The sequence below is a fragment of the Homarus americanus genome, unplaced genomic scaffold (genome assembly GCF_018991925.1).
Source record: "Homarus americanus isolate GMGI-L3 unplaced genomic scaffold, GMGI_Hamer_2.0 scaffold30108, whole genome shotgun sequence".
Classification (NCBI taxonomy): domain Eukaryota; kingdom Metazoa; phylum Arthropoda; class Malacostraca; order Decapoda; family Nephropidae; genus Homarus; species Homarus americanus.
In genome coordinates this window covers 10,523,893-10,545,063 of record NW_024748109.1, presented here as the reverse complement: position 1 = coordinate 10,545,063, position 21,171 = coordinate 10,523,893, and the positions used below count along the sequence as shown (strand labels likewise).

Sequence of the window (21,171 nt, the reverse complement as noted above, 5' to 3'; positions counted from 1 at the left end):
GCAACCTTACCGCGCGGCTTGCCCAGGCGGAGGGAGGAGGGAGGGAGGGAGGAGGAGGGAGAGGCGAGAGCACAGGCAGGCAGGCGGGTGGGGCGAATCTAAAAATAGCGTCGCGCCGGACACTCTCCGCGTAATGGGGTTCACGCACCGCGTAATGTGAGCACGTTAGGTTCTGGCAGGGCACCGCGTAAACGTGGAAACGAGGAATGTGGGACCGTGTAAAGCGAGGGTTGACTGTAGTAAAGTTTCTGGTGCACTCTACGATTAAGAGAGAAAACGGAGGACTCAGGCGTCCTGATGTGAGAGAAAACGGACTCGTATGACGGGGGACCAAATAAAAAAAGCATAGCTACATGTTTTGTGGACTACAGTATTAAGCATACCCTTTTCATCACTTTGTAATAAACCTAGCCATGCCTATGTGTGTTTATGATATTTACCATAACATTATATATATATATTTAGTGGGTCTTAATGGTCGTAAAATGGGAAACTTGGGGTTGGGTCTTGGGTAAATGAACCAATTAGAATAAATCCCATAGGTTCTGTACTTTCGTTATCGGCGGGGTCCCAATTAGGCGCAATAACCAAGGGATGACTGTACTGTACTGTATATACTTGTGACACTGGCCAGTTGCTTCTGGTGTTATGGTACAGGGGTACCAAGTGACAGCACTAGGATTCCGCTTCCTCTATCAAGGAATAAACAATTAAAATTTAAATTGAAAAAAAAAAACATTCAAATAAATTACTATCTTACAAGAATCCCTCCAATGTAAGTTATATTCACCCAGGTCGTTTGGGTGGAAAATTATGAGAGGAGCTTAGTCACTCTTAAGTAATGGTAAATAAACACGCAGGCAGGCCTTCAGCGCTAACTGTCAAATCTTATCTCAAATAAATAAACAAACAAACAAACGCCAGACATTCTGTCACCTCACCCCCCCCCCCTCTCTTCCCACCACCCTCGTGTTCAAGATAAAAGATTGGTGATTTCTTTATGTTTATTTATATAATATCTCAAACTAAAGTTAGGATAATATAATTTGAATTGCTGAAATCCTTGCAAGACAGAGATTAATTTAAATTTAAGCGTCATATATTTTGCTCAAGATATAAACAATGTAGTACATTAGTGTACAATACTGTAGTACATTTATAATATAAATTTTTTCAACTGTATTTTTGGGTAGATTTACATAAATTTCTTCATTTATTTTCATCCATTTATATGCACACACCATAATAAAAGAAACGTAAAATAAATTAGTACAAAGCTGGAGTGCACATGTACTAATTTGATTACGGTACTAAAATTGTTATGTCTAGTGCGAATTACAATATGTTTATATTCAAATAAATCAGTATCTTACAAGAATCCCAGCAATGTTAATTATATTTTCCTAGGAAATATCACTGGCATTTTAAAATGAGAGAAGCTTAGTAGGACTGTTAAATAAACACACAGAGACCTTCGCCTCAAACTTATCGCCTCAACCCCCCCCCCCAACCTCTCGCTGGGTGGCGGAGCCGTCAGTCCCCATCCCAGCGAGGCTTTTAGGCTTACAGTTTTTATCTTATATAATATCTCAGACTAAAGTTTGGAGATTATAATTTGCATTGCTGGAATCCTTGCAAGACAGCCAATAATTTGAATATAAACGTCATATATTTTGCTCAAGAGAAAAAAATTGTTGTACATTAGTGTACAGTACTGTAGTACATCTTATAAAAAAGTTTTTCAACTGTATTTTTGGGTAGATTTACATAGATTTCTTAGTGCAAAGCTGGAGTGCACATGTACTAATTTGATTACGGTACTAAAATTGCTTTGTCTAGTGCAAATTATAGCATGTTTATATTCAAATTAATCAGTATGTTACACGAATCCCAGCTATGTTAATTATATTCACCCAGGTCATTTCACTGGCTTTTTATAAGAGAGAAGCTTAGTCACCTAAGAACTGATAAATATACACGCGTTAGACCTGGGCCTGTGCCAACTGTCAAACGTACTACCTCCCCTCCCCCCACGCTCCCTCGCTCGCTCCCACCCTCTCCCTCATCTGCTGGGCGTTGCTGGAATCCTTGTAAAACAGTGAATAATTTTAATATAAACGCCATGTATTTTGCACAAGAGATAAAAATTAATCACCTGTATCACATTACAGTAGTGATTTAACAGTAAAAGTGTATATATCTACGTGTATAGTATTCCACATACACATAAGTATAAATAAAAAGTTTGTGATGATCGGACAACGTCCATTTCGGTTAACGTCACGTTTCCAAGAACGTATCTAGGACGTTAACCGGCGCATGACTGTATATTGGCATGTGTTTCCCATTTATTTATTTATTGTACAGTAAATGTTTCTCAAAATCACCAGTGAGGAACACAGCCCCATTAATACAGTGAATCCTTGAAGATCCGGACTAAAAGGGGGGGCCACCTGTCCGGAAAAGCCAATTGTCTGAATCTTCCGGCAAATGTACTAAATGTATAAAAACGATAAATAATGATATAAAAAACACCTTAAATACAGTACATATTATCCTGACCACTGGGGTTAGTAGTACAGACTTTTTCCTGTGAAAAAGCCATAATTTTGAGCAACATATTATTGTACTCTCTTTGTACCCAAATGTACTACACTAAAGGACTAAAGCTTTACCTCTTGTGCAAACTATGTGATGTCTATCCTCAAATTATTCGCAATCTTGCAAGGATTCCAGCAATGCAAGTTATTCCGCTAAGTAAAGTCTGTGACTTTTTATAAGAAAAAACTTTAAGCCTAAGACTACTTTCATCCTATTTTGGGAATGCTTCTTAGCCCAGAACCTCCTAATTTTTGTCCAAATCTTCCGAAATCCATATTTACCGGGTCCGAATCTTGGAGGGTTCACTGTACATTGTTTCTTGTGTGCATATTAGTTTTGCACATGCAATTTCACACATCACAAGGGTTTTCAGGAATGGAATCCATTGGTAAGCAAGGACTACCTGTACTGGAGAGTTGCCTCCACATGAGCATACCACAGCCTGGGAGTTTGTGAGGACTTGAGTACGAGATATGGCAATGGTGGACTGTAGTCAGGGCTGAATGAATAGGTGTGAAATAGTGAAGTTACTCTATGATAAGATACAGACAATAAAGCAGGTAAACAAATAAACAAACCCTTATTACACGTTACGCAGTATAGTGTAGTTATTTAGCCAAGGGTGAGTGACTAGTTCTGAACTACGGGGAACTGATAAACCGGGCAAGCTGCATTGCCACATCTTGTACCTGTGCCTTCACACTCCCCCCAGGGTGTGGTACTTTCATATAGAGGCAACTGTACATATATAAAAAAAATATTATACAGTATTTCAATTCAACATTACATACATCCAACTTATGAATAGCCGCTGATGCAAACGAGGTCCCATAACGTTAAACATTAAATTTACTTTTTTTTAACGGGAATTAGCCCACCCAGGCACATTAGACAATAAATTATGATTACATAATCTTCCCAGACAGTAGTACCTCCCTGTTTGATAGCTGTGTACTAGCTACTACCTTTACCCGATAAGTTATTTTTTACTTTCATTTACTGTATTTTGTCATTCTATTTCTTCTTTTCTTTTCAATTAATTGATTTAGAAGTACATTATATAATTACTTGGGCTATGATGTAGTGAAATTTTAAACATTGTTCTTCAAGTATGGTATGCACATAGGGTAGGTGTTTTGACTAAGTACATTTTAGACTTAAGAATGCCAGTAGGAACAAAACTCATTTGTAACCCGGAGACTGCCTGTACTTAAAAAGTGTCATTAGTGTGTTTTGTACAGAAAATTTGTCTGTACAGGTAGAATGTATTTCCAATTACATAATGGAGGTCTATGGAAAAATAGGCAAAGGTATCCCTTATTATTCAAATTTTTTATTCTTACACATCATTTTCAATATGTGAATGTGATCTATGTCCAAAATTCAAATCAATTAAAATTCAAGTCAGCCCATTCCTCCACACACCCTTTGTTGAGCCCTGACTGCCCTGCAATTAGATAATGTACCAACTGTGGAGTATATCTTGTTCAGCTTAGCAATTACTATACAGTACAGTACAGTAGGGTTTCTTGTTGTTGCAGAGCTGAGCACCTATTTTCCCCCCATTTGTTCTCTTATTAGTCATTATTTGTATAGTCACTATCTGAATGGCTTTCAAGGAACCTAATTCATTTGGATAACGAAGGATACCTGTAGTATTGAGTTAAGGACCATTTCTCAGATTGTAGACCAACCATAACTCGAGGGATGCCTATACCCCCTGTACAGTAAACCCTCCCAGTATCGAACGAATTTGGGAGGATACAAAAACAACTGATAAATTGCAACAAACCTGGAAGCCTCATCTCACCTACCTCATTGGCTTAATAAAATAATTGCTGCTAAACATTAATACTGGACTAAATGTAAAAAAATGCAAAACATTAATACAGTACTGTATGTAAAAAGTTGCAAGACATTAATACAGTAATGTATGTAAAAAGTTGCAAAATATTAATACTGTGTGTAAAAAGTGGCAAAATATTAATACTGTATGAAAAAAGTTGCATAACATCAATGCTGTATACAGGTACAAAAACAGTAGATAAAATACAACTATGGTATAGTAAATCATGTCAACTTCATTGAAGGTGGCAAACACAATTAATCATAATATGGAATTTGCCTTACATTGACAAAGGTAGAGTTCCAATTATTCTGCATTATGGAAGTTCTATTATATTTAAATTTCAAGCATTAATTGCAGTGCATAACAAGGCCCCACAAGAGCAAATATTATGGTTGTTATAACTGTACTAATTTAAGATGTACAGTATAAAACAAGATTAAGATCATTAATGGTTGTATGAGGACAAAGAATCTTCACAAAATTAGGGAAATATTTCATCCCACTCAACAATAACAGTGTGAAATAGCTGGAGTGGCTCACCCCTCACCTGTTTTGATGAAGCTTCCTTTTCTTCCTTGGCAGTTTGTTTGGCCTGCAAGTTCTTGTGAAAGGCCTCAATCCTTTTTTCATCGTACCCCCGCTTTTCTTTCATATTTTTTATTACTTGTGTGTTTGCATCTTTACGGGTTTTAATCATTTCAAAAACCGTCTGCAATAAATCAAAGTGACAGATTAATTATCTGTGAATAGAATGATAGAAAAAAAAACTGGACAATACCTAACACAGTGTACTGTATACCTGCGCTGCATTCCTAATGGGTCACAGGAAGCAAGGATTGGGATATATTCGGGATAATCATTGAGCCAATATTACTTTGTGGGTGTGAAGCATGGACTCTGGACGCGAGTAGAAGAAACAAATTTGAACATAAATGACATACACAAGAGAATATGAAATATGAGAATTAGATATGGAAGTGAAAGAAGTGTCAGACAAAACTGACCAGAGTTTGCTCAGACAGTATGGGCATAGTGAGAAATTGGGAATTGGAAGAATGGTAAAATAATATATCACTCAGAGGAGGATGGTAGAAGGGAAGACTAAGAAGGAGGCAGACGGATGGAATGAAGGATGTGCTGGAAGTGAATGATGGATATTTAGTACAGTAAGTCCTTGTATAACGCTTCCCGCTTAACGTTGTTTCGGTACTACGCTGCTAAGCTTTAGAGACCAAAAATTCGTTTAACGTCCCGGTGATCCGATACTACGCCGTTTTGTGTCGTCACAGACTACTTTCTATGGCGCTCTTGTCTGGCCGCGCTACACTCTCTCGGCTCGACACGCTCCCCTCACTCGCGGAACGTCACAGCGTCCCCAAGTGACGCCGAGCCAGTTTTTGTTTTGACTTCACATCATTCATGTGTGCTTAAGTGTTTCTGCTCTAAAACTGTAATCTAACCATTCGAAATGGCTTCCAAGCGCCCATCAAGTGATAGTGTAGTGAAGAGGCAAGGTAAGAGCACTACCCTGGCTACGAAAATGGATGTATTGGACCCGTTTTGAAAAAAGGGAACGTGTTGTGGACATGGCCGTTGTGCTTGGTCTAACCCCCACAATGGTGCGTACTATCCGGACCAATGCCGACAAGATTAAGGTTAGTGCTGGAAGTGGTTCTTCTCTGAGTGCTACTAAGACAACTTGTAGTTGAAGCACTGTGAGAGAAAAGGTGAAAAAGATGCTGGCAATGTGGATGGAGGATCAGAATCAATGCAATGCCCCTGTGAGCCTTATGGTTATCCAGCATAAGGCCAGATCCCCGTTTGACGACTTAAAGGCAGAAGAGGGCGAAGAATTGAAGGAAGAGAACTTTACGGCCAGCAGAGGATGGTTTCAATGATTTAAGCATCGTTATAACTTCCACCATATTAAGATGACTGGTGAAGCTGCCAGTTCAGACACGGTTGTTGCCGAAACATTCCTGCCAGAATTGAAACGGATTATCCAGGAAGGAGGCTACTCATCGAAGCAAGTCTTCAATGTGGATGAGACTGGTCTCTTTCGGAAGAGGATGCCTGAGAGGACCTATACCTCCAAGGAGGAGAAAAGAGCGCCAGGTTTTAAAGCGGAAAAAGACCGCTTGACACTGATGCTTGGTGCGAACGCTGCCGGCGACTTCAAGCTGAAGCCTATGCTGATTTCTAGCTCAGCTAACCCACGGGCCCCGAAAGGTCATTCTAAGGATCACCTTCCTGTCATTTACAAGGCAAACAAGAAGGCATGGATAACTGGTGCCATATTTAGCCAGTGGTTAATCGTGTACGCCAACCGTGCAATGAGGAATACTGTGCCAAGGAGAAACTTGACTTCAAAATTCTTCTGATACTTGACAATGCTCCAGCTCATCCTCCCAATCTCGACGACTTGCATGACAGTGTAAAAGTTGTATTCCAGCCTCCCAACACGACAGCACTGATGCAGCCTATGGACCAAGGCGTCATTGCCGCATTCAAGGCGTATAATTTATGCCGTACCATGGTCCAGCTGCTCAAGGCTACAGACGGAGATAATAAAACAACGATCCGAGAATATTGGCGTGGCTTCAACATTCTTCATGCAATTCACTACATTGGCAAGGCATGGGAAGAGGTGTCACAAAGTTGCCTGAATGGTGTGTGGGGTAAATTGTGGCCCGAGTGAGTCAACAGTTTTAAGAGATTCACGGACTTAGTCCCAGCAGTGAATAGGGATATCCTAAGTTTGGCTAGACAGGCAGGCTTTGATGAGTTGGAATCAGAGGATATTGAGGATGTCCAGGCATCTCATACAGGAGAGCTCACCAATGAGGATTTGCAACAACTAACAGAACACAGTCCCGTTGAAGACGAAGATGAAGAAGAAGAACCTCAACGAATGCTAACTCCCAAGAGGATGGCAGAAGCATTCAACATGATCCAGCAAAGTATGCAAATCCTTGTAGATGACGACCTAAACATAGAACGTAGCTCAAAGATTCAACGCAGCATTGATGAAAGTCTTGGTTGTTACACTGAGATGTATAAGGAGAAGAAGAAGAGTAGCACCAAGCGGTCAACACTGGATTCATTTTTTCGTCGCAGGACGGCAGAAGCAGCAGCACATCTTAACAGCAGCTGGCAGCCGAGGAGGAGCAAGCAGCGGCGGAAGAACCCCAGTCAGTGCAGGAGGAGAAGGAGGCAGCCGCAGAGTCTCAGTGAATCACCACCCTCCTCCGCTCCCGCCATCAGCCTTCTCAGCTTCACTACCCACCACATACTCGCTCTACCACCTCTGCCCATCGGTGAGTACCCATACAAACTTAGTAGTTGTATATGCATGCACTATTTTCTATAGAAATGGCAATGATTTTTTGTATATGTAATGTATTTCATGGGGAAAGGGAGGCTCAGGAACGTAACTCGTATTTCATCTATTTCTTATGGGGAAAATTTATCTGCTTAATGTTGTTTCGTATAACGTCGTGTTTTCAGGAACGTAACCCAGAAGTTAAGAGAGGACTTACTGTAGTGTGTAAATATGTGGAGGGCATAACGTCAAAGAATTTTGGGGGAAGGAAGTTCTACTGATGGGGGATATTAACTTTTGTGAAATGACATAGATAAAACAGATTTGGGACGTTGTTGTGGAAAGGTAGTGCCATAATATAATTAACAGCAACAGGAATAAATAAACAAAAAGACAGGGAGGAAAAATGTGTGTCTATTTGCTTTTGTGTTGATCTTGAATTTCCTTCTTGTGGTAGAGCTCATAGACAAGAAGTCCACACTAATAGTGGGTGACTTAATAGGGGTTTCTTGAGCTTATTCCCTAGGACCCTTGGGCTCATATGTTATAACTATAATCTAATCAATCACCCTTCCTTTTACTCCTATACAATCTGCCTAAAATGAAAGGGGCACTTGCTGAGGTTGCTCTCTGATTTCTAATCAAAGTGAATTATTGTGAATTGTTGCAACTTTTAACATAAAGGTTTATCCAATCCCATACTGGATCATACAAAAACAAACTTGGCCAACAGCCATCCTGTGCTCATAAGCCAGATTCACCTGATACAATTCCTCATGTCAAAATTCCAACCTCACAGGTAGTAAGGCTAACCACTTATAGTAAACATATTGTACTTGCTATGGTCTCAGAAGAGATGAGTTAATAAACCAACACAATGAAAATGCAAGGTCAATTCTTACTTATATGTAATACCATCTGATATGCAAACAGCAAACCACACATGATATCTCAATAAAAGAGAAAAAACATACAGCAGTCGAAATGACCTTGAGCGTTCTCTGTTGTGGTCAGCTACGAAGTTATGTGTGTTTGGTAGGCAAACTTGAATTCACAAAAATACATATAAAGTGAAGGCAGTGTTATGCTGTGGTGGTTATGTATTCATTAAACACTGGCTCAAAATAGGATTCCAGACTTCTCCTTCCCCATTTTTTCCAGAGGCACAGGGCAATTTCAGAAGGTGTATCCTTCCTCATTTGAGATAGACTGTCCAAGGATAGAAAGAAGGGTGCTCAGATCAATAACAATGAATAAATCAACTCTGCCAGACCCTAGGGCCCGAATTCAGAATGGTGGTTCGAGCCTGGGATTTGAGCTCGGCTCAGGCATGCGAATCGGGATTCCTCGATCCGAGATTTCCTGCAATGGATTACCCATATTCAGAACAATGGCTTGAACCCTGGATCGGATAATCTGTTGCACTTTCTTCAATTACGAGCAAAGATTCAATCACTGAAATTCCAGCCAATCACATTTCAGTTACACCATTATGACAACCAATCACCATCGAGAGTAATGTTTACAAGATTAAGGCGGCAATTATGACTGTTGCTATATGATAACAAAGAAATTCATAGAGGAAGGACAATTACATACAAATTGTAGATAAAATCTGGGACAGGTGTCAATATTCATAACCAATGCAAGATGAATCAATGCAGGGCATAGTAACCTGGCTAGGTTCAGCCGAGCGAGTGAACCGCTCACTGTACGGCGTAAATGAGCGTGTGCACAAGTGCTGTCCTCTAGTGGTGTGAGTGAAGTGTGCATGAGTGCTGCCACCTGGCGGTGTGAATGAAGTTGGGTGTCCGAGTAGTTAGATGACATAGCAAGAGGTTTCTTGATCATGTGTATTACCCTGCGAGACAGATTGTTTCCTGCTGCACCACTGTACAGACCTTTCCCAGTAAACTGCATCTGTGAAGACTGTGCTTCATTGAGCAGTCAGTAACCAAGTAGAACTTGAACAATGGTGCAGTGAGTAGGATCCAGTGCTTGTCTATAGCGGCTTGTTTCTACGTATTCAAGATGGAGAAGCAACTGGAACAGCTGACGGCGCTCCTGATGCAGCAGGAGCAAGCCCAGGAAGAATCCCAGCGTAGGGAAGAAGGCATGAGCCAAATCCTGGAGCATGTGGTCTCTCAACAGGAGCCCAGTCACCACAGCACAACGACTACAAGTGGCACAGCTGCCACGAGCAGCAGTGCTCCATGGCAGGCCAAGTTTCCCTTCGGCGCCGCACCTGCCCCACACTTGTCGTCCTCGGCTTCACTACGGGAGTTTGATGCCTGGTACCACAAGTTTTAAGGGGCATGTGACATTGACGAAGATATCCTCCCTGCCCCCATCCGAGCAGAGAGCAGCACTTGCATCTGTGTTGGACGATGAGTGAACTCGAATCCTTCGCTAAGGAATTGGTGTAGCTGACGACACAGAGTTGGAGCCTGTCCTCGATGCGATGGAGGCATATCTTCGGGGACAGCGTAACGTCATCGTGGAATGGAGGGACTTCTACTCAAGAGTTCAAGAACCGGGTGAAACGTTTGACGACTTCCTGTGTGCTATGAAGGAAATAGCAAATTTCTGTGACTTTGTGAATCTTGTAAAGACAATCGCCTTAGTGACCGGATTGTTGTCGGTACTCGTGATGAGGAAGCATTAAAACGTATGCTTGAGGAGAAAGACCTGAAATTGCAAAGTGCTTTCAACAAATGCCAAACGTCAGAAAATGCTAATGAGAGCAGTGCAGTGATTCGAGGCTTGGCGAGTCATACGTTGGCCAAAGTGTCTCGGTACAAGCAAAACCGGAGTGCCAGTGCAAAAGTTAAGACCGGTTTATGCTTTAGGTGTGGCAAAGACTGTCGCAGGGACACGCAAAGGTGCAAGGCTGTGGAGAAAGACTGTTTGAACTGCGGCAAACGAGACCATTTTGCTGTTGTGTGTCAGAAACCCGTTTGAGTCTCACGGGACAAGGCTTCAAAGCATCCTCTGGAGCAGTTCTCGAAACGAGGCCCGGGGGCTAAGCATGTTGCTAGAGCCCTTCACTGGCTCCTGGTGGGGGTTTACACCAATAGTGTCAGTGTATCCGGGGCCACAGGTGGTAGTCGACGCTACCCACCCTGCATGGTTGTGACACCGTCGTTTAGACACCCGACTCCGGGGCCGAAGCAGCGGTCATGGGGCTCGACATGGTTAAGTCCCTGGGTATTTCTCAGTCCACCCTGCACCCCTAGATAGTGCAGGTCTCTTCGCAGCGGGTCACCATCCGCTCACGTGCTTGGGAACCTTCCCATCACACCTGGAGTTGGGAAACAAATGCACCAAGACGGTAGTATCGGTTGTAAGGAAATGAAGGGAGCCCTATTAAGCTGGTACGACTCAATTGCCCTTGGTATCCTGCCAGAGGATTTTTCTGCAAAGATCCAGCCGGTTTAGCAGAGTAAGTTGAAGGTGGGTCGAAGCAGCTGTGAACCTCCCATCGCGATTTGGGCGTCATTGCCTACTCCACTGGTGGTGCTGCCCAGGTGGCTGCACAGACATGACCCCACGCCAGTATAGCGCGCAGAGCACACCGCCACTATAGTTGAAGCCTTTCCGATGGTCTTCGCTGCTTCGCAAACGCTGTGGGAAATGGATGGAGGCCCCATGTGTATCCAGCTCACCGTCGATGCTCGTCCATTTGCTGTAGCAGCATCCAACATGATTCCCTACAGCTGGCGGGCGGAGATCAAAGCACAGCTGGATGACCAGCTTGCTAAGGACATCATCGTCAGGGTGGACTACCCGACAGCCTCGTGCCACCCTATCATCCCAGTAGCGAAGAAACCATCTGGAGTGAGGCTGTGTGTAGACCTCATGTGCCTTAATCGTTACGTCCGAAGGCCAACATACCCTGTGTGGTCCCCTCAAGATGCTGTAGCTTCCATAGGATCAGGAGCATGTTGGATCACCACCATGGATGCCAAAATGGGGTACTTCCAGGTAAAGGTTGCGGATGAGGACCAGGACTTCACGTGCTTCATAATGCCCTGGGGGCCGCTCAAAATTTAAGCGCGTTGTCATGGGGCTAGTTTCGTCTGGCGACAAGTACAATCAACGCGGCAATCAGCTCTCAGTGACATCCCTCAAACGATCAAGATCGTGGACGACATCTTGGCGTATGGCACCTCGTACAAAGACCATTTCACCCACGTTATCTCCATCATACAACATTGTGACCAGTTTGGTATCACCCTGAATGCTGAAAAGTTCATGTTTGGAAGGAACAAGGTTAATTTCTGTGGCTACACCATCTCGCCCCAAGGTTACACCGCAGACACTCGGAAGGTCAAGGCAATCGCAGATTTCCCTAGGCCACAGAACATCACGGACCTAAGGTCATTCATGGAGCTCACAAATCAACTAGGTGGTTTCTCGGCGATAGCAGATGCCGCGCAGCCCCTTAGAGACCTCCTGAAGCCCCGGAATGAATGGCACTGGTCCTCACAACATGATGTAGCCTTTGAGAAGGTGAAAGGATGTTTGGTAGCGCCACCTGTCCTGGCATTTTTTGACCCGTTGTTACCAACTACGCTGCAGACTGACGCATCCAGATGTATGGATTCAGCTTTGTTCTCCTCCAGAGACATGGCGAGTTGTGAAAGCTCGTCCAGTGAGGATCAAGATTCCTCACTGACACGAAGTCAAGGTATGCTGTCATTGAGTTGATCACCGCCCCTTGGTTCCAATCCTCAATACGAAGTTGCTCAGCGAAGTTGAGAATCCTCGCCTGTAGCGAATACGTGAAAAGCTTTGTGGTTACTCCTTCACAGTGCGCTGGCAGAAGGGCACTTCTCATTGTGTTCCTGAAGCGCTGTCCTGTGTGCCAGTTCAAGATCCTGCAGACTATGATGACTTGGATCCCCCCACGCCGCTGTGGTGTCTGCCCTCAATGCTATCTGTGAGGGGGGCAGTCGTTTGGCACCGCTCAAGGACCAGACCTTGGAGAAGGTGCGTGCTGCTGCGACACGGGATGTGGGGTACGCTGCTCTGAGGGACATAATTGTCACCGGCTTCCCTGAGCACCACTACGAGTTGGAACCACTCTAACGGCCATACTGGGCCATGCGTAGCCAACTGGCCCTAGACGATGACCTCATTGTGTATGGCCGCGGCTGCTTATACCCTACAGACTTTGATGGGAGACTCTGTCACACCTGCATGATGGTCATCAAGGGGTAAAGCGCACCAAACATTGGGCTCGGCAAAATACTTACTGGCCAGGGATCGACCAGGACATTGAGAATGTCGTTTCTAGTTGTTCACGATGCCGTCCCCTCCTCCCTAAGCAGCAGAACGAGCCCTTGTGGCAGGACGACGACCCACCAAGTACAGTGTTTGAGTCAGTTTCTGCTGATTACTTTCATGTGGCTGGCTGTACCTATCTGGTATATGTCGAACGTATGACCGGGTGGCCATATGTGTCATCTTGTCAGTGTCCTGCTGTCTGTTTTCGCAGACACGAGCGTGCCCGTCGTCCTGAGGACTGATGGAGGTCCCCAGTTCACATTTGCTCTAGAGTGGCAACGCACAGCTGATGAATGTGACTCCAGGACTGAGCACCTCAGAAGAAAGGCGAAATCACGACATGACTCCACGGCGCTACAGCTCTCCCGGCTGCACCTTGGCGCCTACTTCGACGTGCAGGCCCACCTGAGTAGTTGATGGGACCACGTAGGTGTTGTTGTGGGGGAGCTTGTTGGGATTACCTTGTCAAAATGGGAAGTGGCCGTATCCTGTGGAGGAACAGGAAGTTCCTCTGTCCCCATCGTCCGTTGGTGCCAGACAGCATCTTGGAATCTACATCCGAGGCGAGGGCTCCACCGGATCCAGACAGCATCCAGAGTCCTGCACCGCGCCCACCGCCATGCATAGGTGCAGAGAAGCATTCAAGCCTGCAGCTCCTGCCACGCCGTAGTGGCTGCCACCGGTGAGTTACACAGTGACTGGAAATGCGATGGGATTCTCAGACTTACGGCGATGATGAAAAGATGAAGTCAGACATCGTAGATCCAAAAGTCGGCCCCAATGTCTCGGTGGAGGTTTGTGGTGTTTATGTAATGCGAATGAGCCGAACGAGTGAACCACTGTATGGCGTGAATGAGTGTGTGCACGAGTGCTGTCCTCTAGTGGCGTGAATGAAGTTGGATGTCCGAGTAGTTAGATGACATAGCACGAGGTTTCGTGATCACGTGTATTACCTTGTGAGACAGATTGTTTCCTGCTGCACCATTGTACAGACCTCTCCCAGTAAACTGCATCTGTGAAGAATGTGTTTCATTGAGCTGTCAGTAACCAAGTAGAACTTGAACAGTAACTTGGCTAGGTTCAGTTCGGTTAGGTAGGTTTCTTTCTGTTCTTTTAACCCCCCTTATTAGTAGTGTTAAGAAAAGACTTTCCTTTATTAATAAGTTAAAATAAAAAAGCACTCAGCATTGATTCAGTTATATTGAAAATATATCAAAATAGTTTTCCTTAAAGAAAAATACTCAAAATAAAGAAGCGTCAGCGTTCTTAACATTTACCCTCTTGATCCTCTTGAACCCTAAACATGAAAGTGTTGTAACACATTACCATAACTCATTCAGTAACGAGAACATTTCTTACCTGGAAACTATTCATTGCAAAGAATCTCAAAGCAATCATCAGCTGATGAATGAAAGGTACAGTCAGTTCTGCTATAACGCGATAGTTGTGTTCTTGTAAAACATCGTGTTATAGAAATTCGCGTAATAGAAATAACAGGGCTTATGGAGAAAATAGGGTTAGGTGCAGATTACTACTCGAAATCGAAAAAAATTTAGTAGTTAGCCTAACACAGTCTAAATAAATGTTACATTCATATCTAATAATGAAATCATACAGTAAATGTAACACTTTACCTTGAAAAAATATGAATATAACTTGATGGGGGAGAACGGTTATTTTGAGGTTGATAACATCGAGCTTCTCTTCAAGGGTTATAGCCTTTCTTTTACGATCATCACCGGGAATGCGATCACCAGAACGCTTCTTGGAGATATTCTTCTTTACCATATTCACAGTTAATACCACAAAATTGGAGAAATAGTAAGCAAAAATCGCGTTACAGCAAACAATCGTTCGCATTATACAAATATCGTTCCTCTATTCATAAATCGCGTTAGAGCCAATTCGCATTGTCAAAACACGCATAATAGCAGAACTCACTGTAGGATTCTGCATATCTACAAAATTTCTAATTTGACAATATCACTGAAAAGTGCGCTCTCTGTCAAAATTCATATCACAGACAAAAGTTAGGAGAATATAATTTGCATTGCTAGAATCCTTGCAAGACAGCGAATAATTTGAATATAAATGTCATATATTTCGCACAAGAGATAAAAATTTTAGCCCTTTATCATAAAATTAATTAAAACATGTCAGTTCAGTGACATTTTATAAGAGAAAAACTTAAAGTCACTCTTAAGGACAGATAAATAAATAAGCACTAGATCTTGGCATCAACTTTCAAAGATATCACCTCACCTCCCCCCCCCCTCATCAGCTGATTGCTAGTAAGCTGACCCTTTCACGTCCCATAATTTTAGCTGTGTTGATTTATGAGTGTTTGTTTTAACATACTGGTAATACTACAAAAAACAATGTTTTGTTTATTCTAGGAGATGGGCTGAGGTGCATCTGGGTAGACTCTCAGTCTTTTTAGTATTTTGTTACTCTCAAGTACCAAATTAAATCATTCCATTGAAACAACACTTCGATTTAGTGCGAATTTGGTTTAAAGCGACCTCTCTTGGAATATATCTCGTGTTATATCGACGTTCTACTGTACTTAAAATACTTTGAACTTCAGGTAACTGACCCATAAATGGCAATCTGTAGCCAAGCAATGAAGATTCAGCAAACTAGTACTAGTGTGATGGTGAGATTTACTGCATTTTGCCTTTAGCAGTAACTTGTATCCTTCGGGCTTATTTTTAGATACTGTACTACAGTAAATCCCTGATATAATGGACACCTGCTTCAATGGACCCTCTGACCTGTTTGGACTAGGTTCATACTGTATGTTACGGATTCAGGTCCATTCAAGAAAAAATAACACTCTCAGGTCCATTATATTAGCCAAGTTCAGAATATTTTAACAACAGTATTCGACAATTTCCGAATTTTTGTGTTAGAATATTCGTTTGTTTTCTGCTCAGTTTGTTCATACCCAGTTACCATGCCTTGGGTGCCACATAAAATATTCTATTTATAATTACACAAGGGGATCTGGGTCACTTGAATTATCGATAAATCCAGTGCTTGAGAGATGGTGATTGATTGATTAATTGAATGTGGTAATTACATCCCTGGCGATGCAACAGTTTAGGCCATATGCTGCTGAATTAAAATAAAAGCTTAGACTAAAATAAAATAATGCAAGGTAAAAAACATAAATAATAAATAGCATAGAACTTTATAAAAAAAAAACAATTAAAAGTTATTAGATAAAGCCCAAAGCTTGTGTAGAAGGCCAGCTTCCTCCATAAAGGAGAGGATGTCCCCTCTCATGATACACCCCCCCCGCATCAAAGAGAGAGGGTAAGACCTGTCTCCCTCGGCACTTGGAGAAGTGCTTATGACGTAGATTTGTAAGACTAGGGCACTCCACCAGGAGGTGTCAAAGAAGTCTTGAGATATGGTGAGTGCTGGCAACATTGTTAGGGAGAACGGAAACGATCAGCTGTTTTGGAGGGAAAATTCATTAATGATAATTTAACTCGGTAAATCCATCTATCTAAACTAAAAAATCAGTACTTTTCAGAATTAAAAGTACTGTATGTTACAGTATGTACTGTATTTCCAAGATTCGACTTTGAGTTTGTGAGTTTGACCACCTTACATTGTGTGTGTTGCTGTCACCCACACGGTGGGTGAATCAGCCATCAGTCTACAACCACACACTCTTTAATGTAATAAATTGCTTTAAAAAGGTTGGCTTGGCAAATTAACATTAGTCACACATGTATTATTTTTATCATCTACTGTATTAATTTTTTTTTTAATTTTAAGTACTGTAATGTAAAATAAAAAATGTGGCAACTTTCCAGCAGGTAGCCAGCCAGCAGCACAGACTGAGATTGGAGAAATTTACTTTGCTTATGCGTAAATATTTATGGCACTTGATGCAACTACTGAATTTTGGTATTTTAAAACATACAAGCATGAAAACAATATATGCTTGTATTTATTATAAATACCTAAATTTCAAGAGTATGAAGTGCCATAAATATTTGTAAGTAGGATAATTGGGGACACGTGACCAGCTACACTGCTCAGCTCACATGAACACCAGCACTACACACCCCTGACACAAGACAGTCATTGAGTTATATGCCTGAGAGGTATTATAGTTAGCCACTAAACAACGAGGAATAGAATGATAGTGGCGGTGAAGCTTGTTATATAATTTTTTTCTCCTGGTGGTGGGGGAGAGGGGGGCGGACCAACCATTCTTAGGGCTAAACTGTGCAAGTGAACCGTCCTTCAAGCACGGTAAAAAGATCATAGTCACTTCGGACTTTTGGCTTTAACAGACCAGCCTTCTCCCCAGTTTGTCAGTTATATTAGGGGCTTACTGTATCTGGATATGAAACAAAGGCATAAACTACTTTTGTGATTAGTTCCAGTCATAGCTGGAGTTCTGGGAAACAGGAGTTTTCAACCCAGAGGTTTGCTAAGTACATAAGACACATTCGAACTAAGCATAAGAAGAAAATGAAAATCTCTCTCTATAGATAATTACTCCTTTAGGCTGAAGGGTTTTCAAGGCATGTAACATTTCCAGGCGTCGCTCTTCTATGTCCATACTGTCAGCAATCAGAAGGGGATGTACACCAACAGTGCACACCCAATGACTCTCCTTCATGCGCTTAATACTCTCGCTGCTGGGGGCTGGTCGAGACTTAACATACTGCTTGAAGGCATTGCTTATCACATTTTGCATATTTGTCTGGAAAAGAAAAGTCAAATGACAATTAATTGTGCCTAAAACTTGTTTGATGCTCATACTGTCATTGTAATATTGTCATTTCTCTCTTTAAAAGTTGCAATGTGTGTGTGTGTGTGTGTGTGTGTGTGTGTGTGTGTGTGTGTGTCAAGTAAAAGAGGAAGGGTAGAACTCCGCGAAAATGATTAAAAGAAAATGTGGAGATATCATTCAAAAACTAAAAAATACCATGGATAATGCTGCGCACAAGCTATATCTATAAATGGCTATAAAGTTAGATAAGAGTAAGAATATAAAAGCTTCTCCACACAACTTATTCTATGAGAGGATGGGTGGAAATTTGGTTTTAGCTTTGAGGAACCTTTCAGGCATAATGGAGAGAATATCTAATCATCCACAAGTTGACAATACCACTCATCATAAGGAGCATGGTGGTCGAGTGGATAAATGCTCTTGCCTTTTGTTCCAGGGGTTGGTGGTTCGTTTCCCAGATTCACCCAGTTCACTCAACCGTAAATGGGTATCCAGTGCAGTACCGACCAGGCTGCCTCCTTGTGTACTGAAGGCTCAGTATACAGTGTGCTGTATCCACACTGTAGCTAACAGGCAGCATGCATATGGGACCCACATTCCCTTTCACTCATCATACATTTAAAAACTGTGATGTTCAACAACATGACATCTCATTCTGAGGTTGTCGAACTTGAAAGTTTTGTTCAGGAAAAACAGAATGAATACATTTCCATTTCTCTGAAAGGTGGATGAAACTTGTACACTTGTAACTGTTTCATACCATTTATTTCATACAGATGTGACTTTAAACAGAATATTCCATTAAACAATTTTCACTGCCTTAACTACCTCCAAGCGGAAAAGTACATGTGATATACACTACACCAGTTTTATTTTAGCATCACCATCATTCTTTTGATGATCACAAAATTTTCAAGATCATACCAAAATGTCTCCTAAGTTCAAAGCGTGGGCTCATCAATGAAGGGACAGTCTAAGAAACAATTATCTTCTCAAGTTCTGATGAATACATTGCAGAAAAGATGATCAATCTGACACGCATGATTATTAAACAGTTGGCAGGGCTATGGAGCCTAGGAAAGGAGTGTTCAGTTACGCTATTGATTTGTATAATTACTTACTTTTTCCGATAATCATTCATTTTTAGGCATTCAGTAAGTCCGTGCTTAACATTGTCCCGCTTAACGTTGTTTCGGTACTACGTCGCTGAACTTTTAGAGACCAAAAATTCGTTTAACGTCCCGGTGATCCGATACTACGTTGTTTTGCGTTGTCACAGACTACATTTACGGTGCATCACCCTCTCTCATCTGGCCGCGCTATGCTCTCTCGGCTTGGCGCAGTCTCAGTGACTCACCACCCTCCTCCTCCGCTCCCGCCATAGTCCTCCCCTCCTGCCATCCTCCTCCTCTGCTTACCCACCACACACTCGCTCTACCACCTCTGCCCATCGGTGAGTACCAATACAAACTTAGTAGTTGTATATGTATGCACCCTTTTATATAGAAATGGCAATGATTTTCTGTATATGTAATGTATTTCATGGGGCAAAGGGAGGCTCAGGAACATAACTCCCATATTTTATCAATTTCTTATCGGGAAAATTGATCCGCTTTACGTTGTTTCGTTTAACGTCGCGTTTTTAGGAACGTAACCTCGACATTAAGCGATGACTTACTGTATGTGTCTGTATTCCACAACGAGAATAGTAAGTCCACTACAGTAAAAGTCCAAAAATCCGGATGCCAAAAATACGGACCACCCGAGAATCCGGACTTTTCGAAAACTTTCAAACTTTTTAAATTTAGCGGGCTTTTGTGGGTTACGTGAATGAATGGAGTTGTTTTAAAAAAATTAATTTACATAATTCTAATAATAAAAGTAATTGTAAATTATAGGTAGCTAATTTTGCTAGTTTTGTAATTAGCTTGTCCTGAAATGTAAAATTTGAGGCACTATAAATCTTAATAATAATAATAATAATAATAATAATAATTATTAACGGTTTATTGAAAAAATTCTGCAGCCCGAAGGCTGAAAATATACATTGGACATAAATGACATTACATACATTGGTAGTTTAACAAAAGCCTTCATTAGAGAAAGGTAAAGGAACATACAGTGAACATACAGATTAATGTAGGTGTTGAACAGCAAACTTGTAGTGTAGTAACTTCCTCCCAGATGGTGTTAGGAGGACCTCACGTGGTGTAGTAGTTCCCTTAGAAGGTGTTATGAGGGACCTGGCGTGGTGTAGTAATTCCCTCGCAGATGGTGTTATGAGAGGCCTCACGTGGTGTAGTAACTCCCTCACAGATGGTGTTATGAGGGGCATTACGTGTTGTAGTAATTCCCTCACAGATGGTGTTGAGGGACCTCACGTGGTGTAGTAATTCCCTTACAGATGGTGTTATGAGGGACTTGACGTGGTGTAGTAATTCCCTCACATATGGTGTTATGAGGGACATGTGGTGTAGTAATTCCCTCACAGATGGTGTTATGAGGGACATGTGGTGTAGTAATTCCCTCACATATGGTGTTATGAGGGGCATGTGGTGTAGTAATTCCCTCACAGATGGTGTTATATGAGTGAGGTTTGGTCTTAGGCCTTCCTATCGTAGACGGATTAACACATCGCTGGTTGTTGTTGGGTCTCATGGGCCGTTATCACTGGGTACCTGGGACCTCACTGTGTGAAGGTTAACTTGGGTACGACTGTTACTGTGTATGTGTGCATGCATGAACGCCACAGCTACACAGCGACAACAAGCGACCACTCGATCGCTACTTAAAAACAAGCAATCAAACTGAGACAACGTATGTAATTTTGAGTCCTACTCTTTCCATTTACAAGCCCATAATAATGGCTCCTAAAGTAGATAAGCTTCGTTGGGTGAAGAGAAAGAAGAACACATTGAAATTGAGTGACAAACTTGAAATACTTAAGAAACTAGAACGTGGTGTGAGCAATGCTGTTCTAATGGAAACATACGACATTGGAAAGTCAACAATTTATGATATAAAAAAGGCAAAGAATAAAATTCTAGAATTCACAACTTCTTCTGAGCCTTACAATAAAATTGCTGAAAGAAAAAGTTTACATCGGCCCAAATTAGAAAATCTTGATAAAGTGTTGCACGAATGGTTTTTGTTAAAACGATCAGAAGGTATGGCAATTTCTGGGCCGATGCTTATTGCCAAAGCAAAGTCTTTTAAGGAGCAAATGAACATTGAATCAGAGTGCGCATTTAGTGATGGATGGCTTAGGAATTTCAAGACTCGTCATGGTATTAGACAGTTAGATATTGCTGGAGAAAGACAGTCGGCTGATACACAAGCAGCAACAAAATA

At 42.0% G+C, this 21,171-nt stretch overlaps 1 protein-coding gene across 1 annotated transcript in view; it reads right to left on the bottom strand.

Annotated features, from left to right (window-relative positions):
- LOC121880004 (ATP-dependent RNA helicase DDX54-like) overlaps positions 1-21,171 on the bottom strand; it is a 157,859-nt gene that overhangs the window by 60,716 nt on the left and 75,972 nt on the right. The window contains exons 12-13 of the mRNA XM_042386900.1: positions 17,584-17,790; positions 4,998-5,159 (exon numbers count right to left, since the gene is read on the bottom strand). Coding sequence (XP_042242834.1) covers positions 4,998-5,159; positions 17,584-17,790 — 369 coding nt within the window. The remainder of the gene's footprint in view (positions 1-4,997; positions 5,160-17,583; positions 17,791-21,171) is intronic.